This window comes from Bactrocera tryoni, chromosome 3 (assembly GCF_016617805.1).
Source record: "Bactrocera tryoni isolate S06 chromosome 3, CSIRO_BtryS06_freeze2, whole genome shotgun sequence".
NCBI classification, from domain to species: domain Eukaryota; kingdom Metazoa; phylum Arthropoda; class Insecta; order Diptera; family Tephritidae; genus Bactrocera; species Bactrocera tryoni.
The window spans coordinates 2,850,927-2,874,676 of record NC_052501.1 but is presented as its reverse complement, the minus strand read 5'-3'; the positions used below and the strand labels follow the sequence as shown (position 1 = coordinate 2,874,676).

At 38.4% G+C, this 23,750-nt stretch overlaps 1 protein-coding gene across 1 annotated transcript in view; it reads right to left on the bottom strand.

Moving 5' to 3' along the window:
- Window positions 1–9,831: 9,831 nt before the first annotated feature.
- Window positions 9,832–23,750, bottom strand: part of LOC120772169 (zwei Ig domain protein zig-8) — a 174,299-nt gene continuing 160,380 nt past the window's right edge. Inside the window, exon 8 of the mRNA XM_040100609.1 lies at window positions 9,832–11,908. Coding sequence (XP_039956543.1) covers window positions 11,475–11,908 — 434 coding nt within the window. The 3' untranslated portion in view covers window positions 9,832–11,474. The remainder of the gene's footprint in view (window positions 11,909–23,750) is intronic.

Sequence of the window (23,750 nt, the reverse complement as noted above, 5' to 3'; positions counted from 1 at the left end):
TCCGTAAGATAATCGAAATCTGCTTTGGATCTGTTCTGCTAATAGATTCACATGCGTTGCCGAACTGACTAACTAAACTCGAGCGACACTTTGGCCGGCGTATTTATAGCCTCGCTTCAGTGATTGACTTTCGCAACGACGGCCTTTGTTATTCTAATTGGATTCGGTTAGATACGAATGTGCGTTCGGTGGTTTACAAGTCGGTTGGTTGCAGACTCCGACACTCTACGACATTGTTTTGTTTGCGAATTCTTTTTGTTTTTCTTTAGTGGCTATTATTTACAGCATTTTCGTTCTCTTCATTATTTTGGCTTGCTTAACTTTCGCTCAGAAGATAGCTGGGCTGTGTTCTTCTTTCGTTTTTGTTGGTTGTTTCGGCTTTTGTGTGCATTCTTTTGTGTGACCTACTTTCTTAGTTAGGCGAAAATATAACTTCTCCCACAAAAGATCCATCATCATTTCGATTAATTTGTGCGCAACTATTTTTATTTACACACGCACAAATCTTTGTTTGTCGCAGAACATGGCACTTTCTTCGTTACGCATGCATTGAAGAATAAAAGAGCCAAAGTCGTTTTTTCAATATTTTGAGGAGAGTAGATTCGTGAACGTTTCGATGCTGTTTTTGTTGTATTTTGGATTTGATTGTTTAAATTTTTATGTGGAAAGTATAGAAAAATATTAATGTATTTAATTTTTCAATGAATTGCAGGCCTAAACGGAAGAAACCGAACTGTGTGCTATCTCGACTTGTGCTCTTTTGTATTCTTAACGCAAAACCGCCAAATATGTGTGTGTGAGGTTTGATGAGAAATTTGTGATGGATTATGATAAAACAGTGTTGGATTTGGCGATAACTGTATTGCGAAGATTATCACTAACAGTAAATGAAATATATGTGAGATTTTTAATGGAAGAAGAATTGATATTAATATTATGATAGGAATAGCAAATTAACTAGAGTTATTTCTATAAGTTTCAAAAAACTTATTGTATTTGAGACTATCAAGCAGAAACCTTGAACGTAGAAGAGACAAAGAATGATGCTTAAAGTGAAAATAAAGCGCAGAAGTCTAAATTTGTATTGAGACGATCCATAATAGAGGTTGTAATCTTTTGTTATTTCACATCCAACATGACAAATTCAGAGCGCTGTTTCCTTCCTTTTTTGATTTACAAAGACTCCATAGCGGTAATAACATTGGAAACACAATTTCTAGCAAACTCATTGTACAATTATTTTCCATGGTAAAATTCGCTAGACAAACTTTACGCGTCGCAAAAAAAACGGCTACCACACTAATTGACATATTGACAAAAAAAAGTATCGATTCGGTTTGCGCGCACAGTTTACATGGACAGAGATCATTCTGTGCATGGGTTACCGGAGCTGTTAAATCATTTCCGATAGCCGTGCTCAATATACTCCTGCAGGAGCTACAATAGGCGTCTTTTCTCGAGAAGCAGCAGCAAGTTCTGCTATAAGAATAAATGATTCAAGAGGTTGCAACAGGAAAGATTATAGACATAGTGCCATCCTGAACCGGCTAAACATAACGTTAATCAGATTATAGTTCCCCAAGGTTAGATTTCAGCAGCCACCTCCCGGTTGAGAATACCCTTTAGATGTGAGTGGAGCAGACATTTGGTAGAAAAGGTTTGATGGAAGAGGATGGCAGTCTGTACTTATACCGTCGTGTTCAAAATAGACCGCATAGTAGGGGCGGGGACAATGAAGATCATCTCTCTTTCAATCTGCTTAGCCAACATCTTCCAAGCAGAAGTACGAGTATTAGGTATGGAGAGGGCATGTGAAGTTCTATTAAATAACTGCGAGAGGATACAGAAAGCAACCATATATACTGGTAGGCAGGCGGCATTTCTAGCCCTATCAACAGCAGCTAAATTCCAGCGTAGTTAAGAGCTGCATAAAGGCTTTAAGGAGCGGCAATTCTTCCTGTTTCTTAATATGGGTCTCGGTCACAGCCTCTTTAGACGAAATCAAAGTGGAGTCAATGCCATGACCGCTGAGAACGATCAACAGAGAAATTTTTACACCTTTTGAACAAATATCTCAGATCAGATGGAGTTCAATAACAAGCGGAAAGATAACAAAATAGATATTACACAAATATGACAGAAAGAGAACCAAGGACTTACTACTTAGATTCAGAAATAATATATACAAACTTACAGATAAAAATGGGCCTGTCTTATAACATTTTTTGCCGCTGTTGCAAACTAGAAGGGAATAAGTAAGAGGGGTTTCACTTTCCCTGTGAATGCCCAGCTCTATTACAATTCCAAAAACTTTGAAACCATTAGGTACTAAATCTGAGTGGTTGTCCATAAAAAGAATAACGGATATAAGAAGTTTCATTGAGAGCACCTAACGGCTTAAACGTAGCGATTAAAAGTGATAGCAATGTTATAAGATGCGATAGTGCATCAAAATGGCGCATCCAGCCTTAATTGAGCCCATGGTGGTAACACTAATATCGATATACATATCAGATCAGTCCGAGTATTATAAAAACCAGGTGGGTCAACAGAAGTAATTTTGTTATTAAACCACTGCTGCGAGAAATTATATATCAACATCACACAATTTTTAGTCAAATTACATGCGGTATAAAGTCAAACGGATTATCGGAGGTCATCACTTTCAATATATTCTGAATCACACCTGGCGCCAATTATGATAAGAAATTGTTTCGAGTTTTGGTTGTCTTACCAACACCAACGCACCCACAAACAACCAAACCAATGTGTGACAGACAACCGTTGGTTTAACGAAACTCTCTGCACAACATATGGAGAGCGTGTAAAAACATAACCTCACTTCTTTCACGCCCGTCGTGCCAGGTTCTTTGTCCCTCCAACCCTTTCCAATAGACAAAATGAAATGCAATAATTTGAAATTTTTCTAAATCATGATTTTATTAATCTCTGCATGTGTTCAGTACAATTAAATGTGTGTTTGTTTGTGTTCGTTTATATGCAGCTATGCTGTTGTTTGTTGTTTACATTTCATTATTCTTATTATGCTCCAATGCTAAACTTTTATTATTCATTTACATATATTAATGTTGCATTACTAAGAATATATATTTATGTATGTTTGTATACTATGTTATTTATTTTGCATTTTTGTTGTTTTACACCAAACCATCAATCCGCTGTTATTATCATTAGTATATCATTATCATTATTGTATGCCAAGGATAGATGAAACTATGTATATACATACATATGTATTCACATACACGGGTCTGCATGTATGTGTGCATAACATATGTCTTGTATGTTTGTATGCACTAATCGAGCTCTGAGCATTGAAAATGAACTAATTGTGAAATGCATTATAAAATTACTTTATTTTGCTTTTATTTTATTCTGCTTACTTTACTCTAATATACTATGTATGTACAAATTTGTTGTATTTTTAGTTCAATTTTGTTTATTTTTGCTTCTGTTTTTTTTATGAATTCGATTTGTAATACTTTAATCTTAAAATGCTACAGCACATTTTGCGCTTAGTTGAAAAGAATTATGGCTATTTTTGGTTATTATTTACATTTTTTTATTTTTCCATAAAAATCAAACAAAAATTGCTTACTTTGCTAACAATGTTCTTCATATTTAGACACTGTTTCTGCTTAATATAGATTCATATAAAATTGATTTTCTCTGCTTTAATTTCTCACACTTTCTCCACAAACAAATAAGTCTTAATACAAAAACAATAAGTAATATTATTATATAAAAATTTTGTTTAGAAATTTTGTACATAAAATCTTACTTCAAATTTCATTGTGTCTGCAAGAGAGGTGATAATCTCAAAGATCGGGACACTGTTACTTGAAAGGCAAAAAACCACAAATATGTACTGCATAAAAACTTCAAGTTTATCCGCGCCGAAATGTAGGCAACGGCGCACCCATTATCATTCGTACTTCTGCAAATTAAGAACAAAGCATTGAGGGAGTAATATCCACGAACTTGAGTCCGATTATTAGTTTGGTATGGCAACTAAATGCGATAATGGTACGATATCGGTTGTTCCGACAAGTGAGTAGCTTTTGTTTTGAAAAGGGCAACTGCAAAATTTCTGATTGATATCTCAAAAATAGTATATATTTTATAGGGCCTCCGATGCTTTTTTCTAGGTTTCAAACCCCGAAGCTACCCTGTTCAGGGTATAATAATGTACATTTACAAAATTGAATATTCTTTATAACCGATTCATTTTGAGAAAAATTGGATTCTCACGGTCCCATAGCTGATCTCCAGTAGGACCGCCACAAAAAAGTTGTAGGAAGATGTTTTTTCTGCTTAAATTTTCTTTTTAACCAAACACTCGAAAAATTTATTATCACTATGCATGAATACAATGCAGATCGAGAGATTAGACAAAATTTGGATTTGTAATCGGTCCAGTCGTTTTGTCGAAACTTTGAGCACCGTTTTTGAAAAGAGCGATTAGAGAAAACACTTTTAAAGTTTTGGCAACACATTGCGCTAAGTTGAAAATTCTTAAGTCTCATTCACATACAACTTTTCCCGTTTTCCGTGACAGTTCGTACTGAAATAACGGATCGAAGAAAACAAAGGGTATGCCATGATGAGTGCTTTCCTTCAGTGTTACTCTCTAATAAAAATAGCGCCTATTGCTTGGCAAGGAGTAAAAAATAAGAGTTGCCCAACACTTTGCGCCGCCTTGCTGCGTTTCGCTTTGGTGTGAATGCACTCATACAAAAGCATACATCGAACTTTTCGGTGAAAACAAATGTCTGAAGCAAAGCGAAGAAAAGTTCGATGTGAATTGGGCATAAAGCTCATCTTTCCGAAGCCTTTTGTTGGATCAATTTTGAATTTTCGATATTTTTCAAGTATGACATTGTACATTTGATATAGTATTTTTAGAAAAATGTCAAGTTTTTGAGTGGATTTAACCTTTAAAGTGGTTACCTTTCATTATAATGTTATCTGCATCATTGCGCATATCGTCACCTAAAATCCAAAACAACGCATCATCAAAAAAATCGGAATTGCACATTTTATGACATACGTTTCCTCGCATCATATACATGCATAAAATTGTCAACTGCTCTCAGATATAACCATTATGTAACCAATATATAAGTATTTTATAACTGCTTTATAACCAAGATATAACCATTTTATAACCAATTTATAACTGTTTTATAACTATTTTATAACCACTTTATAACCATTTTCTAACCAAAACGCAAGTTTTGTTTCCATGTGAGTTGTTTCTATTTTATCGTTTTTCCTTCGCCTGTAAACTTATGATGATGATATAATTAACGCTAATATTTGGCCAGAAAAAGTTTAAAATATTTTTCAAAATATTGTATTCGTGGCTTATTTTGAAAATATTTTTGAAATGTCAAATTTTCGAGTGTAAACACATCTCCAGAGACACACTTAGTTTACTATTCGTGAGATAATTTATAATTCAACAAATTTCAAAAAAATCTTTAAATAAAGAATTTCTGCGGAATAACCACTTTCAAGTCCATTTCGTGGTTGCAATTACAAACTTATTTCATTATAAAAGTGGCTTGCATTTCAAATTTGGGTTATTGTACATTTGTATCGATTTTTTTTACAGCAAAAAACAATTTCTTGCTTCACCGTTATTTCGCACTGTTTGTTTTCATGTTCACTTAACCGCTAATGCCTTGCAGCACGTGCAAATCTAACTGTTTTTAGCATCTAAAATTTAAATCTGCATTTCGCCTCTAACTTCCACCATTCCCCCAATTACACTATACTTCAACGATATAAATATATTTTTATGTGTGTGTGTGTGTATTAAGTGTTTAATGTTTTCGCTTTTATTTTGAAATTTATTCCCTTTAAAATTAACTTAAAACTATTGACTTGCACAGTTCGCCTACTATTTACATATACAAACGCGCGTTTAGCATTCAATTGCCGCCGTTGTTGAACCCGTTGCAGTGGCAATTAACGCCAGCGCAGCGCCGCAGCTGACAGCATGTGTGTGGGTGCATATGTGCGTGTGAAAATGGAAATGCAAAACTGCGCGAAACTGCATACGCATTGCTTTTATGAGCATATGAAAATGCAAACTCACACATGCACACAACCCAAAACAATTATTTTTCAGTTGATAAACAGCAACAGCTTGTCTAATCGCACGTTGTTCGATTTCCAAAAAAATTCTAATTTAAGTAGTACTTTTCGAGCAAAACTAGTTCATTTACACGTTTTGCCTACAAAACAACAACTAATTCGAAACTAATAAAATATTTACAGCCCAAAAAGGGTTTAATTGTGCAATACTTATTTACATGCCAACCTAAATGTGTGTGTGATACGCTCGAACACATATTGGCATACAAACAAATGCTGCCACAATTTTGCTAAATTCACCATTGATTAGAAATATTTTTTCGCTCAAATCGACGTTTTGAGGAATTTCATATAGAAATGTATCCGGCCATTCAGTGCAATTACAAGCTGTTTCAAAATTTATATTTATATTAGCGCTAATCCGTAGCGAATACCGGAGTTCAAATGGGTATAGCAATAATTATTTGTTTGAAAAATTTTTTTAGAAAGATTTTATTAATATTTATCGCCGTAATTAATTGATTGCAGTCCAATCTTGCTATCAAATATAATTTGCCCTTTCAGCTGCAAAAAAAAAAAACAACGAAAATTGCATAATTGAGAATGTTTTATTTCAGAATACAAAATTGTGCCTCCATTTAACCATAAACCCTTCTGTTTGCTATCAGTGACATTGAAAATTTATAATTTCAGCATTTGCTGCGCTCCAGCATCGTTAAGCCAATAAAGCTCCATGCAATTGTTCAGAAGTGAGCTGAAATCAAATGCCGACATGAAATTAAAAATAATTTACTCTATTAATTTCAATGTATATATAATTCGCAGTAAGCATATATTTATGTACAACCTTACAAAAATGGGCTTTAAAAAATTATGCTTATTATTATAAATGACCACTTTATATTTATACCAAAGTATTCAATTTAATTTAGCCACTCAGTATTGCACATTTGAACCGATTAACTTTATTATCATTCATTTCACTGTGTGTGGCTCAAACGCTCTGGCGGCCATAATCATAAATACATACACTTCGTTATGGAAGTATCTTCTCCGCCACACGCACACCCGTTCCTACTGCCAATCGAACACTGCATTACAAATACACAAAAAATTGGCGTTCAAAGCCCGCAGCAGCAAACAGGTTGTATTTGTACCTCCTCGCTATTATTTCTGAAATTATTCAAAACTTCAGAAATGTGAAGCAGACTGCGCTTGAATACTTATAACGTATATTCAAAATTAAAATAAAGGCTTTAAAATAAGTTGCAATGTTTTACTCTTGTCAAGTGCGTTAAACAGTGAAGAAGGCAAGCGACGTTCGGTAGCCCCTTAAGTTAATTCTGAAGAACCACTTAGAGATATACCATACGTAGGAAAAATGAAAGAACACTTGTATGATTTTTAAAAGATTTTCGAAGTCGAGTTTTCGAATCTGTCTACTATACTTGTTGAGTTTGGACTCTGTCCACATGTCAAAAATCTTACTTACGAGAGAAAGTGAAATTTAATGAAGTCATCAATTTCGATTATACCAGTTTATTTGGAACCTTTGTTTTTCGGAAAAGGAACAGCTGGTACGATAAGAGGTGCCGTATCGCAGTGGAGAGAAAACAGACTACCTACCTCGCACCGTTACAATCGACCACAACACGTGCGGGATGCAATAGATACAGGGACGCATTTGCAGACAAAAAAAGGAAAACGCCGCAATGTTTGAGGGTGAAGAGCTTGACAAGGTGGCCGAAAGGAGTAATACTCGAAAATTCTGCGAAAACATGGGGCGACTAGCAGAAGGTTTCGAGACCGGAGCATACTTTTGTAGAACCACCAGAGTTAATCTAGTGCCTGATGCCCAGATCATACTAAAATTATGGAGGGAACACTTCTCCAGCCTGCTGAATAGCAGTGAAAGGCAATTACACAATCGATGACGATGGAGCGGACTTTCCATTGCCCGCCTAAAGAACAACAAAAAAGGGAGACCCCAAAATCTGCGCAACCTACCGTGGAATAAGCCTTTTAAACATCACATATAAGTTTCCGTCGAGTGTATGGTGTAAAATATTAAAGCGCACCGTCAGCAAACTGACCTTATCAGTAAGTTTTTAGGCCTGGTAAATCAATAACGGACTAAAAATCCACCAAATCTTGGAAAATATCCGGCCTTTATGCCGCTATGCCTAAATTTGGAATTCCCAAAAACGAATAGAACTGTGTAAGCGCTAAGCAACACCAAAAGCTCTGTTAGGGTCGGCAAGAACCTCTCCGAGCCGTTTGAGACAAGGCGACTATCTTTCGTGCGACTTCTTCAATCTGTTGCTGGAGAAAATAAATCGAGCTGCAGAGCTGAATAGAGAAGGTACAATCTTCTATAAGAATGTACAGCTGCTGGCGTATGCCGATGATATTGATATATAACTTTATAAGTCACTCATTATATGGTGCAGAGGCATGGACAATGACAATATCTGATGAATCGACATTACGAGTTTTCGAGAGAAAGGTTCTGGGGAAGATTTATGGTCTTTTGCACATTAGCAATAGAAAATACCTCGGTCTATGCTACGATAAACTGTACGAGATATACGACGTCATTCATATAGTAGTTCAGCGAATTAGGAGACAGCGGCTACGCTGGTAAGGTCATGTTATCCGAATGGATGGAAACACTCCAGCTTTTGGCACCGAGGCAAGCAGAGGAAGAGCAAGACCTCGACACCGTTAGAAAGACCAGGTGGAGAAGCACCTGACTACAATTGGAATCTCAAATCGGCGCCAGACAGTCATAAGAAGGACAACAAAGAAGAAGAAGACGAATATCTGCTCTAACCAAATCGCCGAGCTCGTGGAAAGTTTGATTCCGTCCGAAAGATTGATTCCGTCCGCGAGCTCAAGGCCTGTATAGCGACTCTTCTGTCGGAGTGGATGCATGCCTCCTTAAAAAGAAGTCGTACTTGAAAGAAGTGCTTCTGCTGCTACCTTGATGACCGCCACTTCTAATTGAAGGACACTAAAGGGGTCTATCACACTGAAACAATAGTTGATTGAGACCCGATAGAAGTCTTCCCACCAATCTTTCCTTTGAGCTTCGGTTGATCCGTGAAAAAGCTCACTGCGCCTCTTCTCAGTAAATCAGTCGACTTACGAATCTCTCGGAGGTATGTGCACGAAAAAGATACCACTAGTAATAGACGATCAAGTCATCAGAGCTGCTTCGAAGTGAAAGCAGTTTAGCGAGTGTGGATTTACCGAGCACGCTCCACTAGACAAATACATAATAGAACAGAATTGGCTTAAATACGGTTTCGTAAAGCCAGAGCACAACGTTTGGTAAGAGACTCTACCGCTTCCCGTTCTAAAATTATTGAGCTGCCAGTATACGTGACGGAGATGTTTTACAAGGTTTCAAATTTACAAATTATTTTTCCGTCATAAATGAAGAATTAACTAACTGTATCATTCATACATCAACCATTTAAAAATTATGTTCTATGTGACCTTCGCCAATTTGGTTTGATCAATAGGAAAAATGCGGTTTTTGCTGATGTGGATGAATGTCCTGGGGTGACACTTAAGAAATCGTCTTAGTGTGAAATTTTCGAAAAGCTTCCATAGAGTTTTTCCTACTGATTAATTATATTTTGGAAATGTCACTTCAAAAATTTTTTTAACTTTTATATACCCAAAAAATAAACATAAAAAAATAATTTTGTATTCTCTATGAATGTATTTATTTATAAAAAAATCGAACAGATTAGTCAATTTCATCATCAAAAAAATCTCGAAAACCAGTGATTTTTAGATGGGTCACACTGAGACGATCGATCCCTTAAAATTGTAATTCTTCTTACCAAAAAATTGTCGAAACATGCATTCCAGATTTTTTACTACAAGTTGCTGAAGTCATGATATTCAGAGAAAACAAATCACTTTGATTGCTGTTACATTGAGGAAACTGTGGAAGAATATTCGTGAACACTCCAAGCAGGCAGTATGAATAACGATAGGAACTCCATTTTTAACACTTTCATTAGATAAAATCAAATTGAAAGATTTTGAAATTGTAGCTTATGTGTATAACCGTAAATATATGAGATTAAGTGAAAAACTAGCACTAGTTAAGCTCTATTTGAATCAGTGTATATTGCTGCGCAGGGTCAATATTTACATGCATACACAAGTCCCACACACATACGAAAAGTGATTACGCATACAGTAACAATTTCAACTATGGCTATTAAGTCTTACATTATAAGGTTACCTTATTAATGTGCCAGCCTCAGAGAGAGCAATTCAATTGCAGACCTTCAAGAGGTTGGCGCCTACTCACTACTCACCTGCAGACTTACGGTATTAAGTTATACTATTTATACATATATATATGTGTGTGTGTGTGTGATAGAGTCCTCAGTTGGAGTTGATGGCTTATTCGCTATGATTTTTGTTTTTCCTCTCTTCTTGTTTTACTATAATTATTATTTTCACTACAAGTGTTTGTCTTAAATTTCACTACAGTTATTTAATTTCTGGAAATATCTCAATATATGTATGTATTTCTAAGGTTGCGTGCGTGTGTTTGTGTCTTATGTTCATCCACAGCTTAAGTTATCAGTTTATCAGTAGTACGTCTTCCATTAGTGTGAGTGAGTGTGTGTGTGCGCGTAGGAAAGTAAAAGTAATTTCGTAAAAATTTCTAACCCAAATGGCCGTACAGCGAGCGTGTGCGTTCAATGAGAAAAATGTGGCAATGTGGTAACGTGGCGCGGCTGGGCAAGGCGCGAAGTTACGCTCAAGTCGGCAGTAAACTGGTCGTATATGCTGACGCGGCACTAACGCGCCTAGCACTCTAGCTGGGCGCAAGCCAGAGGGCGGAAGCGCCACAAGTAATTCGAATGCAGGTCGCAAAGAGCGCGACTAGAGACTCGCGCTTATTCGCTAAAATTGCTGGTGTTTGCTTAATGTGTTGTCGGGTGGCGGGCGGCGCGCATACCCACACACACACAAGCGCAGCGCTCGCCATTTAATCACCAGCTGCGCCTGGTCTCTTGCGGCAACCGAGCTGGTTGCGGCGCTTGAGTGCGTGAGTGTTTTAACTTTAATGTGTTTACGCCCTTCTGCATGCTCCCGCGCCCCGCAAAGCGCCTTTTGCTGCTCCAGCCCTGCGCCCAATTCCATTTGCGGCGACTCAACGCCTGTGCGGCCCTTCAGTGTGGCACAACTGTTGCGTCAACTACTTCATTTAGCGCGCAGGCTGTACATGTGTTGGTGTATATGCATTGTATAGATGTGTTTGTGTGTGTATGTGCGAATAGCAGTATAATTGTTTGTGCTCGGTCTCAGCTTCATCTTCATCTCGTAATTTCGCTGAGTTCGCGTGTTGCATGCGAACTTCTTGCGGTTGCGCCACTAGTGCTAATGCGGCTCGGGCTGCGGCTGCAGCTGCGGCTACGGCTGTGTCTTTGGTAGTGGCGCCTCTGGCAGCTCCCTATACTCACGCACCTGCCGACGTCGTTAGCTCGAGCTGTGCTCCGTGCTACTGACGTTGAAGTTTTACACTCACTTCCGCCGCCGCCGCCGTCGTTATTGTTGATGTTATTACTTCTGCTGCATTTGCTGTTGCCTCTGGTTGCCACCGTGAGTAGTGTTGCAGCCGCTGTTGTTGTTGCGAGGAAGTGTTGCAAACAGCAAGTGAAAATGGTGAAGAGCATGCAACAAATGCTACAGTAGAAATTGCCGCTGTACATGCTGCTCGAGTTGTGTTGCATTGCGGCGGGGTGCTCACCTGCAAAGAGCAAAGAGAAAAGATTCGAATAAGAAAATTACGTAGCAACTCTGCGGTCATGAATAACTGAGCGTGTGTACGCCTTAAACTACAAGCATAGAAGTACTTAAGAAATGGAAAAATAAATGCGTGAGTGAATATAACGGTGAGTGTGCGTTCTTTCCTGAGGCGCTTCTGAGTATAAATAAACTGTTGAAGGTCCACTAATGCCGATTGCGCTTCAAAAGGTTTTGAAGTTGTTCAATTTGAAGACTTTCTGGGAAACTTTGAGAAATATTTCTTTCTCTATTTAGTTATATTTCTCTAAGTGAATGCTCTTCGAGGGTCTCCCAGCATTCAGATAAAGGTCAGATTTCCGGATGGGTACTAATATCAGTTAGATTGAGCCACATAACCAAGAAAATCTCGAAGTAAACAAACTCCAAAGTTTCCTTTAAATATACATATTTTCAGACTTATTCAGTCACTAAGTTCTTTTAGGGTTGGTCCGAAAAGTAATAGGACTAATTGACCGTGCTGGGAGACCTGCACTTCGACAAACACCGACAATTTGACTCGTGTGCGCAAAGTTTTCAACTTAGACATCATCCACCATGAATATGTTGCTCCTGGACAACCCGTCAATGCCAACTTTAACGTGGAAGTCCTCAAGATTCTCAAAAGAGGAGTCAATCCGGTCCGACAAGACATCGCAGCCGATTGGAAGTTGCACCACGACAACGTCCTAGCACACCTCGCCTTTCTTGTGAACAGCTACCTAGCCAAGGCCAAAATCCCAACGCTTTCGCATCCGCCCTACAACTCAAATGTGTCCCCGCTGGACTTTTTTTGATTCTTTGCCTGAAAATGCCGATGAAAGGCAAGCATTTTGAGACGACAGAGGTGATCCAAGCAGAATGCACCTCGGCTCTCAAGGCTATTCCGGAGAATGCCTTCCGTGACGCCTTCAATGCTTGGAAATCGCGCTGGCAGCGCTGCATCGACGCAGAAGAAAACTTTTGTAAGTTTTTAAAGAATTATAACGATTGGTTCAAATATTTTTTTTTAAATCCTATTACTTTCCGGACAAACCTTGAATATTCTGTAAAACTTCAAGCTCAAGCGTCTACATTCTTTGAATGAATAAATCAACTATTCAAGCATTAGGTGCATTCCGCACAACCCTTTCGCCCTTCTCTCATTTCTGCTCCAAAGTATTGCTGCAAAAGAGCCAGTGTTAAGATGCCCCAACGAGGTCTTTCGCTCCCTTCATTCCGTTCGCTCCTATTGTATAATTAAATACATTGTGTATTTATGTTGTTTACATGGAGTAGGTAACAGTAAACACAAACATCACGAAGCGGGTACAATGCAAAAGTCCATAAAGTAACGGTACTGCGCCAGTTGAAAAGCCAAGGCATGAACTATTCTAGAAACTTGAAAAACGACCACACCGTGGGCAGGTGAAGAGTCAGCGGTGTAAGTAGGAAATGCTAACTGCTGCACGCCACACACAAAAATGTATACTCCTGTGCTTGTATGTGTTTGTGCATTCTAGTATACTTTGGCTGCGTAGAACTGCTGGCGCCATTCACCTGCATCCTTGGCAGGGCAACCAAACCAACTGGAAGTGGCCGATAACATAAATGGCTTTTTCTATTATTTAGTTCACTCGCCCCCTTCTCTTTCCCGCCGCCGACTTCCTCTTTCTCGCTTTTGCAAAATGTTGCACTCACGTAATGCGTAGTGGCATTAGAATTTGCTGCAGTTGCATGCAACTTTATTTCGCAAATAAAAAAAGTGTCTTATTTAGAGTCCAGCGCGTTGGATTTTGTGCGTGTATTGAGTCGCCTTTTTATTTGGCGTCTTAGTTCCGTTAACCACACTATGTTGCAGTTATTGCTGATGGTGAAATCCGCGAAATCCGTACCGCGACCTTTACTTCGAATTTCATCGCTCGATTGATGAGTGTTGATTCCAAATAAACTACCTTCAAATAACGCAAAAGTCTATGCATGGAAACCCCTTAAAATATACAAACTATATATATGGAGCTCTCATGAATTTGGCCAAAGCTATCGTGGGCTTTTATGGGAAGTTTAGACTGTTTTTTTAAATATACGCACAAACAATGGGGCTCTAATAACGGGTGATTCATCCGAGATACTATACATTTTTTACGAAAAAAAACACAGAAACTTCAAATCTAATCGGTAATGTGTATTATCATTCGAAAGAACATTATTTTTTTTTATCCCTTTGAAATGTTGGCTGCGCCTACGTCTCAGATGCTCCATTCTTTGAGTCCAATTTTATATGACTCGTTCGAGCATTTCGACTGGTAACTAGCTACTGAAAAGGGTATTTTAAAGCATATACCTTGACAGAACGTGGATATGATTTCTCTGCAGAATAAACTTACAAATTTATGGTTAATTGAGTTTTAAATTCCCGACACATAACAGGTGGGTTGGAAAGTTCTTGACCCGCTCTAACACAACATATTTTTTTGGTAAAATTGTTTTTCTTTTTATTCAACATGGCTCCTTTCAAGGGCGATACACTGATTACAGCGGCCCATCCACTTTTCGATATCATTTTTGTAGAGTGTCGTTTGCTTCAAAAAGGCCTCAGTTTCGGTGATTACCTCTGCATTCGACGAAATTTTTTTACTAGAGAGCATTTTTGAGATCTGAAACAGGAAATAGTCACTGGGGACCAGATCTCGAGAATATGGTGGATGTGAAAGGAATTCGAAGCCCGATCCATGGATATTCGTCAGCGATTTCACCGACGCACTATAACACAACACGGTGCATATTCTTGATGAAACTGCTTTCTATTTTTCTTCAGCTCTGGAGCGGGTTCATCATCGCGGATGACTGTTGTTTGTACTTCGGAGTGAAATGATGGAGGTACATGTCAACGCAAATCTTTGTACCTGAGATTATATAGACATTCAGTTGATATCATTACAACTTCAGTTTACGTTCATCCAAAATTATTTTGAAAACTTTTTTGATATTTTCGTCGGTAGTAAACTCTTCTAGACATTCACCGCTTTCGGTGCTCATTTTATCACATCTAAACTTAGCATACCAATCCTTGATTTTCTTGGCTCAGTGTACGGAAACTCGTCATCAAGCCAAGTTTTTGCTTCAACCGTACTTTTTCCCTTCAAAAAGCAATATTTTATCAACACGCGAGAATCCTTTTTTATCATTTTTTGTCGCAATAACAAAAGTTGCCTCACTCAAAATGATGTAATTCACAAACTAATGATCCTATACAAGCGCGTTTTGAAGGTTAGGGCTAACCTGTGACCTGTTGCAAGGTCTGGTAATGACAAAGAAATTCCTGATCATAAAGAAACTAAGGTTAAATTACCTTAAGTTTCGGATCCACCATGATTGCGTAAGGCTTACACTTAGGCTGCTAAATACAGTCCTTTGTGAGAAGGGATAAAAACTCCTGTATTTATGTATAAGCTCTACACAAAGCGCCTTAAACCTAACACAATTCTGTTAACAACTTCATTTTGTTTTCGCTATTTCACTAGGATTTCTAAAGGCATGAGATTCCAGGTATTTTTTGTTTTTTTTTTTTATCTGGTAAAGTCGGGGTATTCGAGAAGAACAAGTGTTAAAGTTATTCTATCTCATCTTCTTGCAATTAGCTTATGCTACTAATATGCGGTAAAATTGTCAATCATACATGAATCCCTACCGGGTAGTGACCAGTTAACACATCTATAACTATTAAAAACCGAACTTGGCTTTAGGCTCCAGATCTACTGTGATTAACCTTTGGCCTGCGACTTTACCATTGCTAGTATCTGATCAGTGCATACTGAGCTCGTCTCAGGCCTAACCATCAAGTAAAAATTACAAGAAACCAGTGACGCTCTCACCTGTTGAAGTAACTGACCCAGGAAGCTCATCATCACTGCGATTTCCGGCAATTCCGCTATGACCAGATATCAAAACATTGTTTGGTCCGTTTCTTTTTCGAACAACTGATTTATTTATTTATTTTTTTTTTTCAAATAAGAGAAACTGAGCACCTCGTTCACCATCATGATATACCATTTCTCGACTTAACCAAAATTATTCCAATTCAGATGTTAAAAGCATTAAAAAGAACTATTTGACAATTTTTGTTGCACCTAACGGTCTCACGAACTATGAAGTAACCAAGGCGACGCACGTGAGAAAGGCGAGGCAAGGGCAGAAACTTAAACCGCTCAAAGTAAAAGTAAAAAACATATTTGTTGCGAGTGGCAGCTAAGCAACTGCTTGTAGTATAAAATGAGATGCGCCTGAGGCAAATGGAACTTTTGTTTGCAATACACAATGAGGGAACCTCACATCCTCCGCGAAGCATATGTAAACTGCCATATGGCAACATATGTAAGGCTACTTAGATATGTACTTACGCATGTATTCCAGCTTAGAGGCATTTTGAGAGCAAACGCCAAGACGCGCATCATTTCAGTGCTAGAGACTACAAGTGTTTAAACGCCTGCCTATTTTGAAAAGGATGGGTTCATCATCACCATACACCTTTACACTGAAGCCACATGAAAAAAGGTTATGAACATAAAAAATTCATTACTGATTATGCTCCAAACTACCAAAATTAAGGTCATTCACCAAAGAGTCTCAAAAGACAAGCTGTATTTGATCACACGCATCAAATGTAGACCAGCTCAGAAAGTGCTCAATGGGTTTAGCATCGCCTACTTTTCGATGAAATTTCATCTCAGAACTCACTTAATAAATTTGCACTGATCCTTTTACCCTTTGCAATTATTCTTAGTCAAAGTTTACTATGGTGACCAAAATGGAAACGAATATGGTTTACTGGAGGTTTAGATTTCAAGTAAAAACAGCGAGGTACCACACTTTAAAGAACGAGGTGGTTAAAAGGTCGAAACCCAAACTTTGCTCCACAACTTAAGCATTCAACGAAAGGTTTTCGAGGCTTGGCTTTAGCATTGAAGTACTTTTTTCCTGCAGGTTATACACATGACCAACAGCAGTGCAAATGCCATGTCAATGCTTACAAATAGCAGAAGGCATGGTCGCTCTCGGTGCTATATAAAAAGGGCTTAGTACGAGTAACAGTGGCACTTGAAAATATAAAAATAAAGCCAGGCCTCGGAGGGCACGAACAGCGATGCGAACTAGAACGAAGCGAAGTAGCCGAAGTGAGTGAATGGCTGAAAGCCAATTGACAGCAGCGCTCTTTGCCAACACTAGACGTACTAACATGACAACAACAACATAATTGCTAAATGAACATCTTTGCGAGCAGCACTGGGACTGTCCCAAACAGTGTTGCAATAACGGAAATGTTAGACACAGAAGCGAAAAAACGAAAAGCAGCACAGACGAAGAGACGTCACCTGCGACACGACATCGCCAAAGGCGTAACAACAACGCACAGACTCACTCAACTCGTACGCAGTGTCAAAGGCTGACCGGCTAACGGATCTAACTAGCTGTGCGCCCCAAGTGGAATAACTGAATGGAGCATGAAGCACTGGGAAAAAATTAAGCTTTGGCCCTTGAGGACGTGAGTGGAAAAGTGCCGGAAATGCAATGCTGCGTTTGTGCGAAAGCCATGCGGCAAGCGCTAAGCAGTCAGCAATTGGACGCGGAGCGACTCGAAGCTGCAAAGACTTTCTAATGAGCCTGCTGGCTGGCGGCAAGCGGCAGCGCGGACCAGCGCGACCTGGAAATATTGGCACAACCTTTTAGTAAAAATATTATTTTGTTTTGTGAGCTGCCTTAGGCCAAATACGACTCATAAGCAGAAAGTGGCGATAGAGGAGTATTGCAATGCAACACAATATTTTCTGCGCTGCTTGCAACACACTCCACATGCCATTGTGACGGATTGCCGCGCACATTTTAAGTGGCCTGTCAAATGACTGCAGCGCTGCGCGGGTATCAAGATTGCCCAGCGTCCTGCTGTAGTGTCGCGTGACGCGGCTGTGTGACTGCGCCATTTTGTTGCTGTTGTTTCGGGTAATCGACCGTTAAAGCGGCCTCGCCATTTGCTTTTGTTTGCAATGCGCAATGCATTTCCTCTCAATTCAACCCAAAGCCCCCCCTCCACACAGCCCCCACACAAGCATTTGCACTTATTTATTTATTTTGCTTTCTTCTTCTTTCGCTTTGCGCGAAGAAAAGCTTCTTTCTTGGTGTGCACTCGGAAAGAAAGCAAACATTTACCCAAAGCAATGCAAAAAATGCAACAAAAACTGCAACAAAATTGCAAAAACGAGTGGCTGGAGAAAATAGTGTAATAGTTGTTGCATAAAAGAAACCATTTGGCACAAGTTTATTTATCGCCAGCGGCGCCTCAATTCCAGTCTGTATTCAGCAACACCGTTAGAACGCACTTACCCACACAGCAACACTCGCATAGAAAGCAAGTTGTAAGCTGCCACACAAAGCCACGCGCATATCTGCTTACCGCATGGACACACACACACAAACATATATATACTAACATGCACACACAAAGCTATATAACGGCTGGTGTGTAAGTGCTTTATTGTATGTGTTGTATAAATATTGGTGTGTAGTTAATTATTTTTTGCCGCTCGAGGCACTTCCTGTATACACAGTCATCAGCCTTTGTGCGACTCCTCGAATGCATGCGGACTCTTTTAACCCCAAAATGGCAAAATAATAACAAAAGCAACAATTTGAAAGCATTTATGCAATAGTTTCGCATAAAAGTGGAGAATGGCTGGGAGGGTAAAAGGCAGCAGTTTTAAAATAAATCAAAAGGAAGGAAATTGCAACAACTCAAAGGTACATGGCGAGTTGAAGCTTGGCTGTTGCAACATGCGGGTTAACTGCGTCACCCAGATCTGTACATTTCCTTTTGACTAAAAAAATTACAACTGTTTCACTCTTGATTAATGATTCTGGCGCATTTTATCGAAATCACATTGAAAGTTTAAGTTTTGATCATTAGATTTTTATTATTATTATTATTTTTTTACCACCCGGAACTCTCTTAACTCCATTACTTTCGATTCACTTACACTATTTTTAATAAATCACCAACTAACTTACCACATTCAAATATTCCTAGCTAAGGCTAAATGCCTATATGGACATATAATATAATTTTTGAGACTGCCCGAACGTCTAATCGGAATCGGATTCGTTGAAAATGTTCACGAACACGACTATCTGAGTGGCGCAAATAATGTATCAAGTGAAGGTCGTGAAGTCATTGAAAACTTGCCTCAAGCGAGTCGGCCATCCACCTTTGCTAATGACGATAACATCGAAAGTGTTAAAGAACATTGCTTTAAAATCTTCACATTAGCTTCAGACAGATAGCAGAGTATCTCAACATCTCTTAATATTTCGGTTAATGTTTTGGTTATTGTTTTGGTTAATGTTTTTGTTATTGTTTTTGTTAATATTTTGCGTACAAAGCGTATTAACATAAGAACGTACTAAACGACTTTGAATTTTTTAAAAAGCATGGTCAAGTTGAGTTTGCAATAACTTTCTTGGAAATGTAGATGAAGTCCTTTTGTTCATCAAATGCATTATTCCTTGTGACATCCAATAATCTAGCTGAAGTTTACGTCGTGCAGAACGTCAAAACTTTTTGCAAAGTTGAATTGATACTTGAGATTTAATTCTGACACGTCCTCCAGTCGCTGTCTACATATATCGCCGTTAATAATGGCCATGTGGCTCTCATCAAATATTAATAAGGTTAGACCCGTGACTAAACCAACAATCGTCCTGGTATCTTTTTGAGACCGTGTGAGTAGAAAGCTAGTGTGTTTTCTTTCCGTTCTCTTGGCGATCCTGTATGCCCCTAAGGCTTACCATCCCATCTAGTTCGATCTGTCAGCCTTTACGAAAATTTCTTTGTGTATCGTTTTTAACGACTTGCGTATTTGTTAAGCTGCTTTTCTAGTGAAGCGAATGGCACTCTTGGAAATATCATCGGCTATTTCGTTTCCCGGTACGCCCTTGTGGTCTGAAACCCAATATCTATGCAGCCGCTTTCCGGCAGCCGCAAAACTACGCTCTCCCTGCTTCAAGAGACATTCTCTGAGGAGATGTAATGTGAGATGATTGCTTTAATTACCGTCTTACCATCGGTATATGTATACGTAAATGCAAGCAAAACTCTGCTTTAAGCCTCTTTTTCAACCGTCCTATGCGACTTTGATCAGCTTCCGAAAGGAACGACAGGGAATCGACTAAACTATATAAGTAGTACTATTAGATTAAGCTAAATTATTGATATTCCATTATCAAGTCGAAATAGTTGATTTAACCAATAATTATGGAAGTATATGACATGCTATATAGAATAGTTGTATCGTCTGACACATGTAAGAAATGGTCTCCTGAGGAAAGGGTGAATGAAGGTGAAGTGACTACAAGCGGCTTAATTCTCCACAATGACATGTCATTCTTTCTAAACTTAATACAAGGTATATGGTATGTAGATCTCAATTACTGTACCTACAGGGCGTATACGTCACTTTCTTAAATAATTGTATAACATATCGTCACATAAAAGGCAAAATAACGTATCATCAAAAACATTTTTAAATCGTTATCAAATATAGCAACCTATATATGTATGTATAACCATTTTTTTAACCAAAACTATAATTTTGATTCAATATGATTTCTGATAACCAATATATTGGGTGGTCGAAAAAATATTTTCGTATTTTGTTAATAGATGTCGTTGTAGTCGTATATCTCCAGTGCTACCAATCATATTGTGTCATACCATATTTTGTTGGAAAGGCGAGATTTTAAGCTTAATTCAGCCAAAAGAATTAAATTCGAGGAATGGAAACAAAGTTATAACTGTTCAAAGATGAGTGAAAATAATGAAGAAATTTGCTAAATTTTGAAAATTTTGCCAAGCCAAAATTAATATTGCTAAGTTTAAGGAGACGATGCTGTATCAATTCGTGCAGTACAACAATGGTTTCCGTTCGAAACTTCGATAAAAGTACTCACTGATGGAATAATGTCTCCAACGGAAAAATGCCAAAAAGTGGTCGAGAAATGAACCATTTTTCGATTTGTCTATTTATTTATTTGTAAAAACATAAAAAAATAAATTGAACTTTGATTAGAAATACGAAAAGTCTTGCTTGGCTCCCGAATATTACCATTTTATAATCAAAATTCCAATTTTTTCAATATTAGTGGTTTCTATTGCATAGTTTTTTTCGCTTTACGTGACGATATACTCAATTATAAATACTTTTATTGCCACTTAAGCTTTTACAGCACATTTCACACACACATACTTATGTTCTATTCTAAAAAATCGCAATTAAATTTATTTCTCATTTCGCTTCAATCTGCAATCTTTACGACTATGTATTTCAATGACTATAAACATGAAATTTGACAATCAAACCGATTAACACATCGTTGAACAATTTGCCATCAAATTGCCAGATTTTTACTATCAAAGTTAAAATATATTCATGACAAATGTCGGCATTATTGTCAAATTACATTAAAATACTTTTGCATTTAGATGCATTCTCACTTTGGGACTTTATTCCATTTCGGTCTTGTGAATAATCTTCAAATTCGTCTACGACACACACACATACACACCTCCTCCCAGGCTGCTTTAAATATGGACTAGGTAAGTCAGTTCGTAGAAAATAAAACTCAGCAACTCACTAAAATTGCGCTTGTGTGCTTGTGCTCAGCATGATAATAAAATCAGTTTATGACTAATGCCGCCAGACGGCCAAATTGTGCCACTAATAAATAGGCAATAATGCCACAGAGGAGATTGGAGAATTAGAGGGAAAAATTGTTCTAAAAAGCGCTCGAAATGAAGTGTTCTTGGAAAAACTGTGCAAACAAAGAACTGCTGAAACAAAAGCAAACCCATAGACACTGTTGTTGGTCTGCGGCATGTAATTTGCATAAACGGCCCGTCAAGCAGCTGAACTCATACGCCCACACACACGCCGAGTGGCATTCAACCACACAACGAAGGTTTGACTACGAATGCTAGGTATTTTCGTTGCCTCATTTTACTCTGCTATCCGCAAGTAGAGCGGGGTGTCTAACTGCAAATTCAGAGCAGGCCAGACCACATTCGCGTCATAAACCAAATACTGTGCGGATTCTAAAATAAAAGTTCCTAACTTTATGTAGCAGTCTATTTACACTTGTTGTTGTGTTTCAGTTCTTAAACGAAGCAAATTATAGTTTCGGGATTTTTTTATTATTTTAGAATTTTATTGCATGCCAATTTGTGGCTCCAAAGGTATATCTTTCAGCTTAGCGCCAACCGTTAAAATGAGCGCTTTAAAGAGGGCGGGTGTGACGCCTTCGAGGTGTGCCATTCGTCTGCTTATAAAGAGAGCATCATACATATGTACATCCATGTGTGCACTCATGTGCTGCTGTATACGTGCGCACTAACGCTTTAAACCGCCTTGCATCCGTTCTGCCAGCAGGTAATTTGACCCAACTGCTCATTATACGCCAACCGCAGCACTCAGCAGCGAAGTCGGCGAAAGTTTACGAGTTGGCGAAAGTGCATTTCAACTACTCACCAGCACACACACACATGAAAAGTTTAAAAAATGCAAGTAACGGTGTTGCTAGCGCGCTAATAAGCAGAATACGAGGGGGCGTACCTATGGCGGACGGACAGTGGCAAAGGTGGCGACAGCAGCCACGAGCATTTCCATAAGCAGCTCAAGCACATCGTATATTCAACGCTCGCAGTGCCAGTCACAATGGCTACTGCAATAATACTGTTATGTTTTACTATCGTGTGATGTCGTAAAGCTGCTCATCAACTGGCGGGCTTTAGTCGTTCTTACCGCTCGCGACTTATGACAAACAAGCGTCGAATAGGACTGGTAACGGTTCACTCCTATTGTTGCTGTTGTTGTCACCTGTAGCTAAGGCTTATTCGTGACAAAAGCGGGAAAGCTCATGCATAAAAGCATTCGTTTATCTAAGCAGGAGCGTTCATTAACGCTTTGAACAGGAAGACGAGGACACGAAAGAGAGGTTTATTTATAAGCCCCCAAGCAGCGAGTTGAGAAATATGCTGATAAATCCGCATGATTTGTGATATGCACATAACTACTCGTTAACAACACAAAACAAGGGGGTTTTGTTGAACTATTCACAATCATGGTATAGTAATTGAACTAAAAATATGTTTGATATGTGATGCTGGTGATGAAGTAAAATCTCTTTCTAAAACCTCCTTCCACGAAATCTTCATAGCGAGCTTCGTATTTATACTCAGATATTCAACTACTGGGGAGTATATATTCAAAGTATAATGCGTGTTTTACATTACGACGTACATATGTATGTTATGATGTGAACTCAGCAATGGCTAACTTATATAAAAACAACAGCTGATCCCAATGTTTCGAGGAAAATAGTTAAAAGATGTTTTAGATGTTTTTAGATGTTTTTAGATGTTTTTTTAAGCTGAAATAGATCGGTGAAAAAATTAAAGGACTGTTCTAAATGGTGATCCATTTAGGGAATGTTTACGATCGTTCGAAAGAACGATCTTTGGTATTTATTTTTTTAAGATTTTCTCTTTCATTTGTTGGCCGCAGCTACGTCTCAGATGATCAATCCGTTGAGTCCAATTTTCGATTACTCGTTCGAATGTTTCGACTGGTATCTGCCGACTGATTGGCGTGATATTTTGTCTGAATCGAAGCTGGATTGTCAACATAGACTTCAGGAAAAAGTCTAAAAAACGATCTTGGTGGCCAAGATCGAGTTTGACCGACTCAAAACGTGAAAATATCTGCTCACCACAGTGTTTTCTCAAT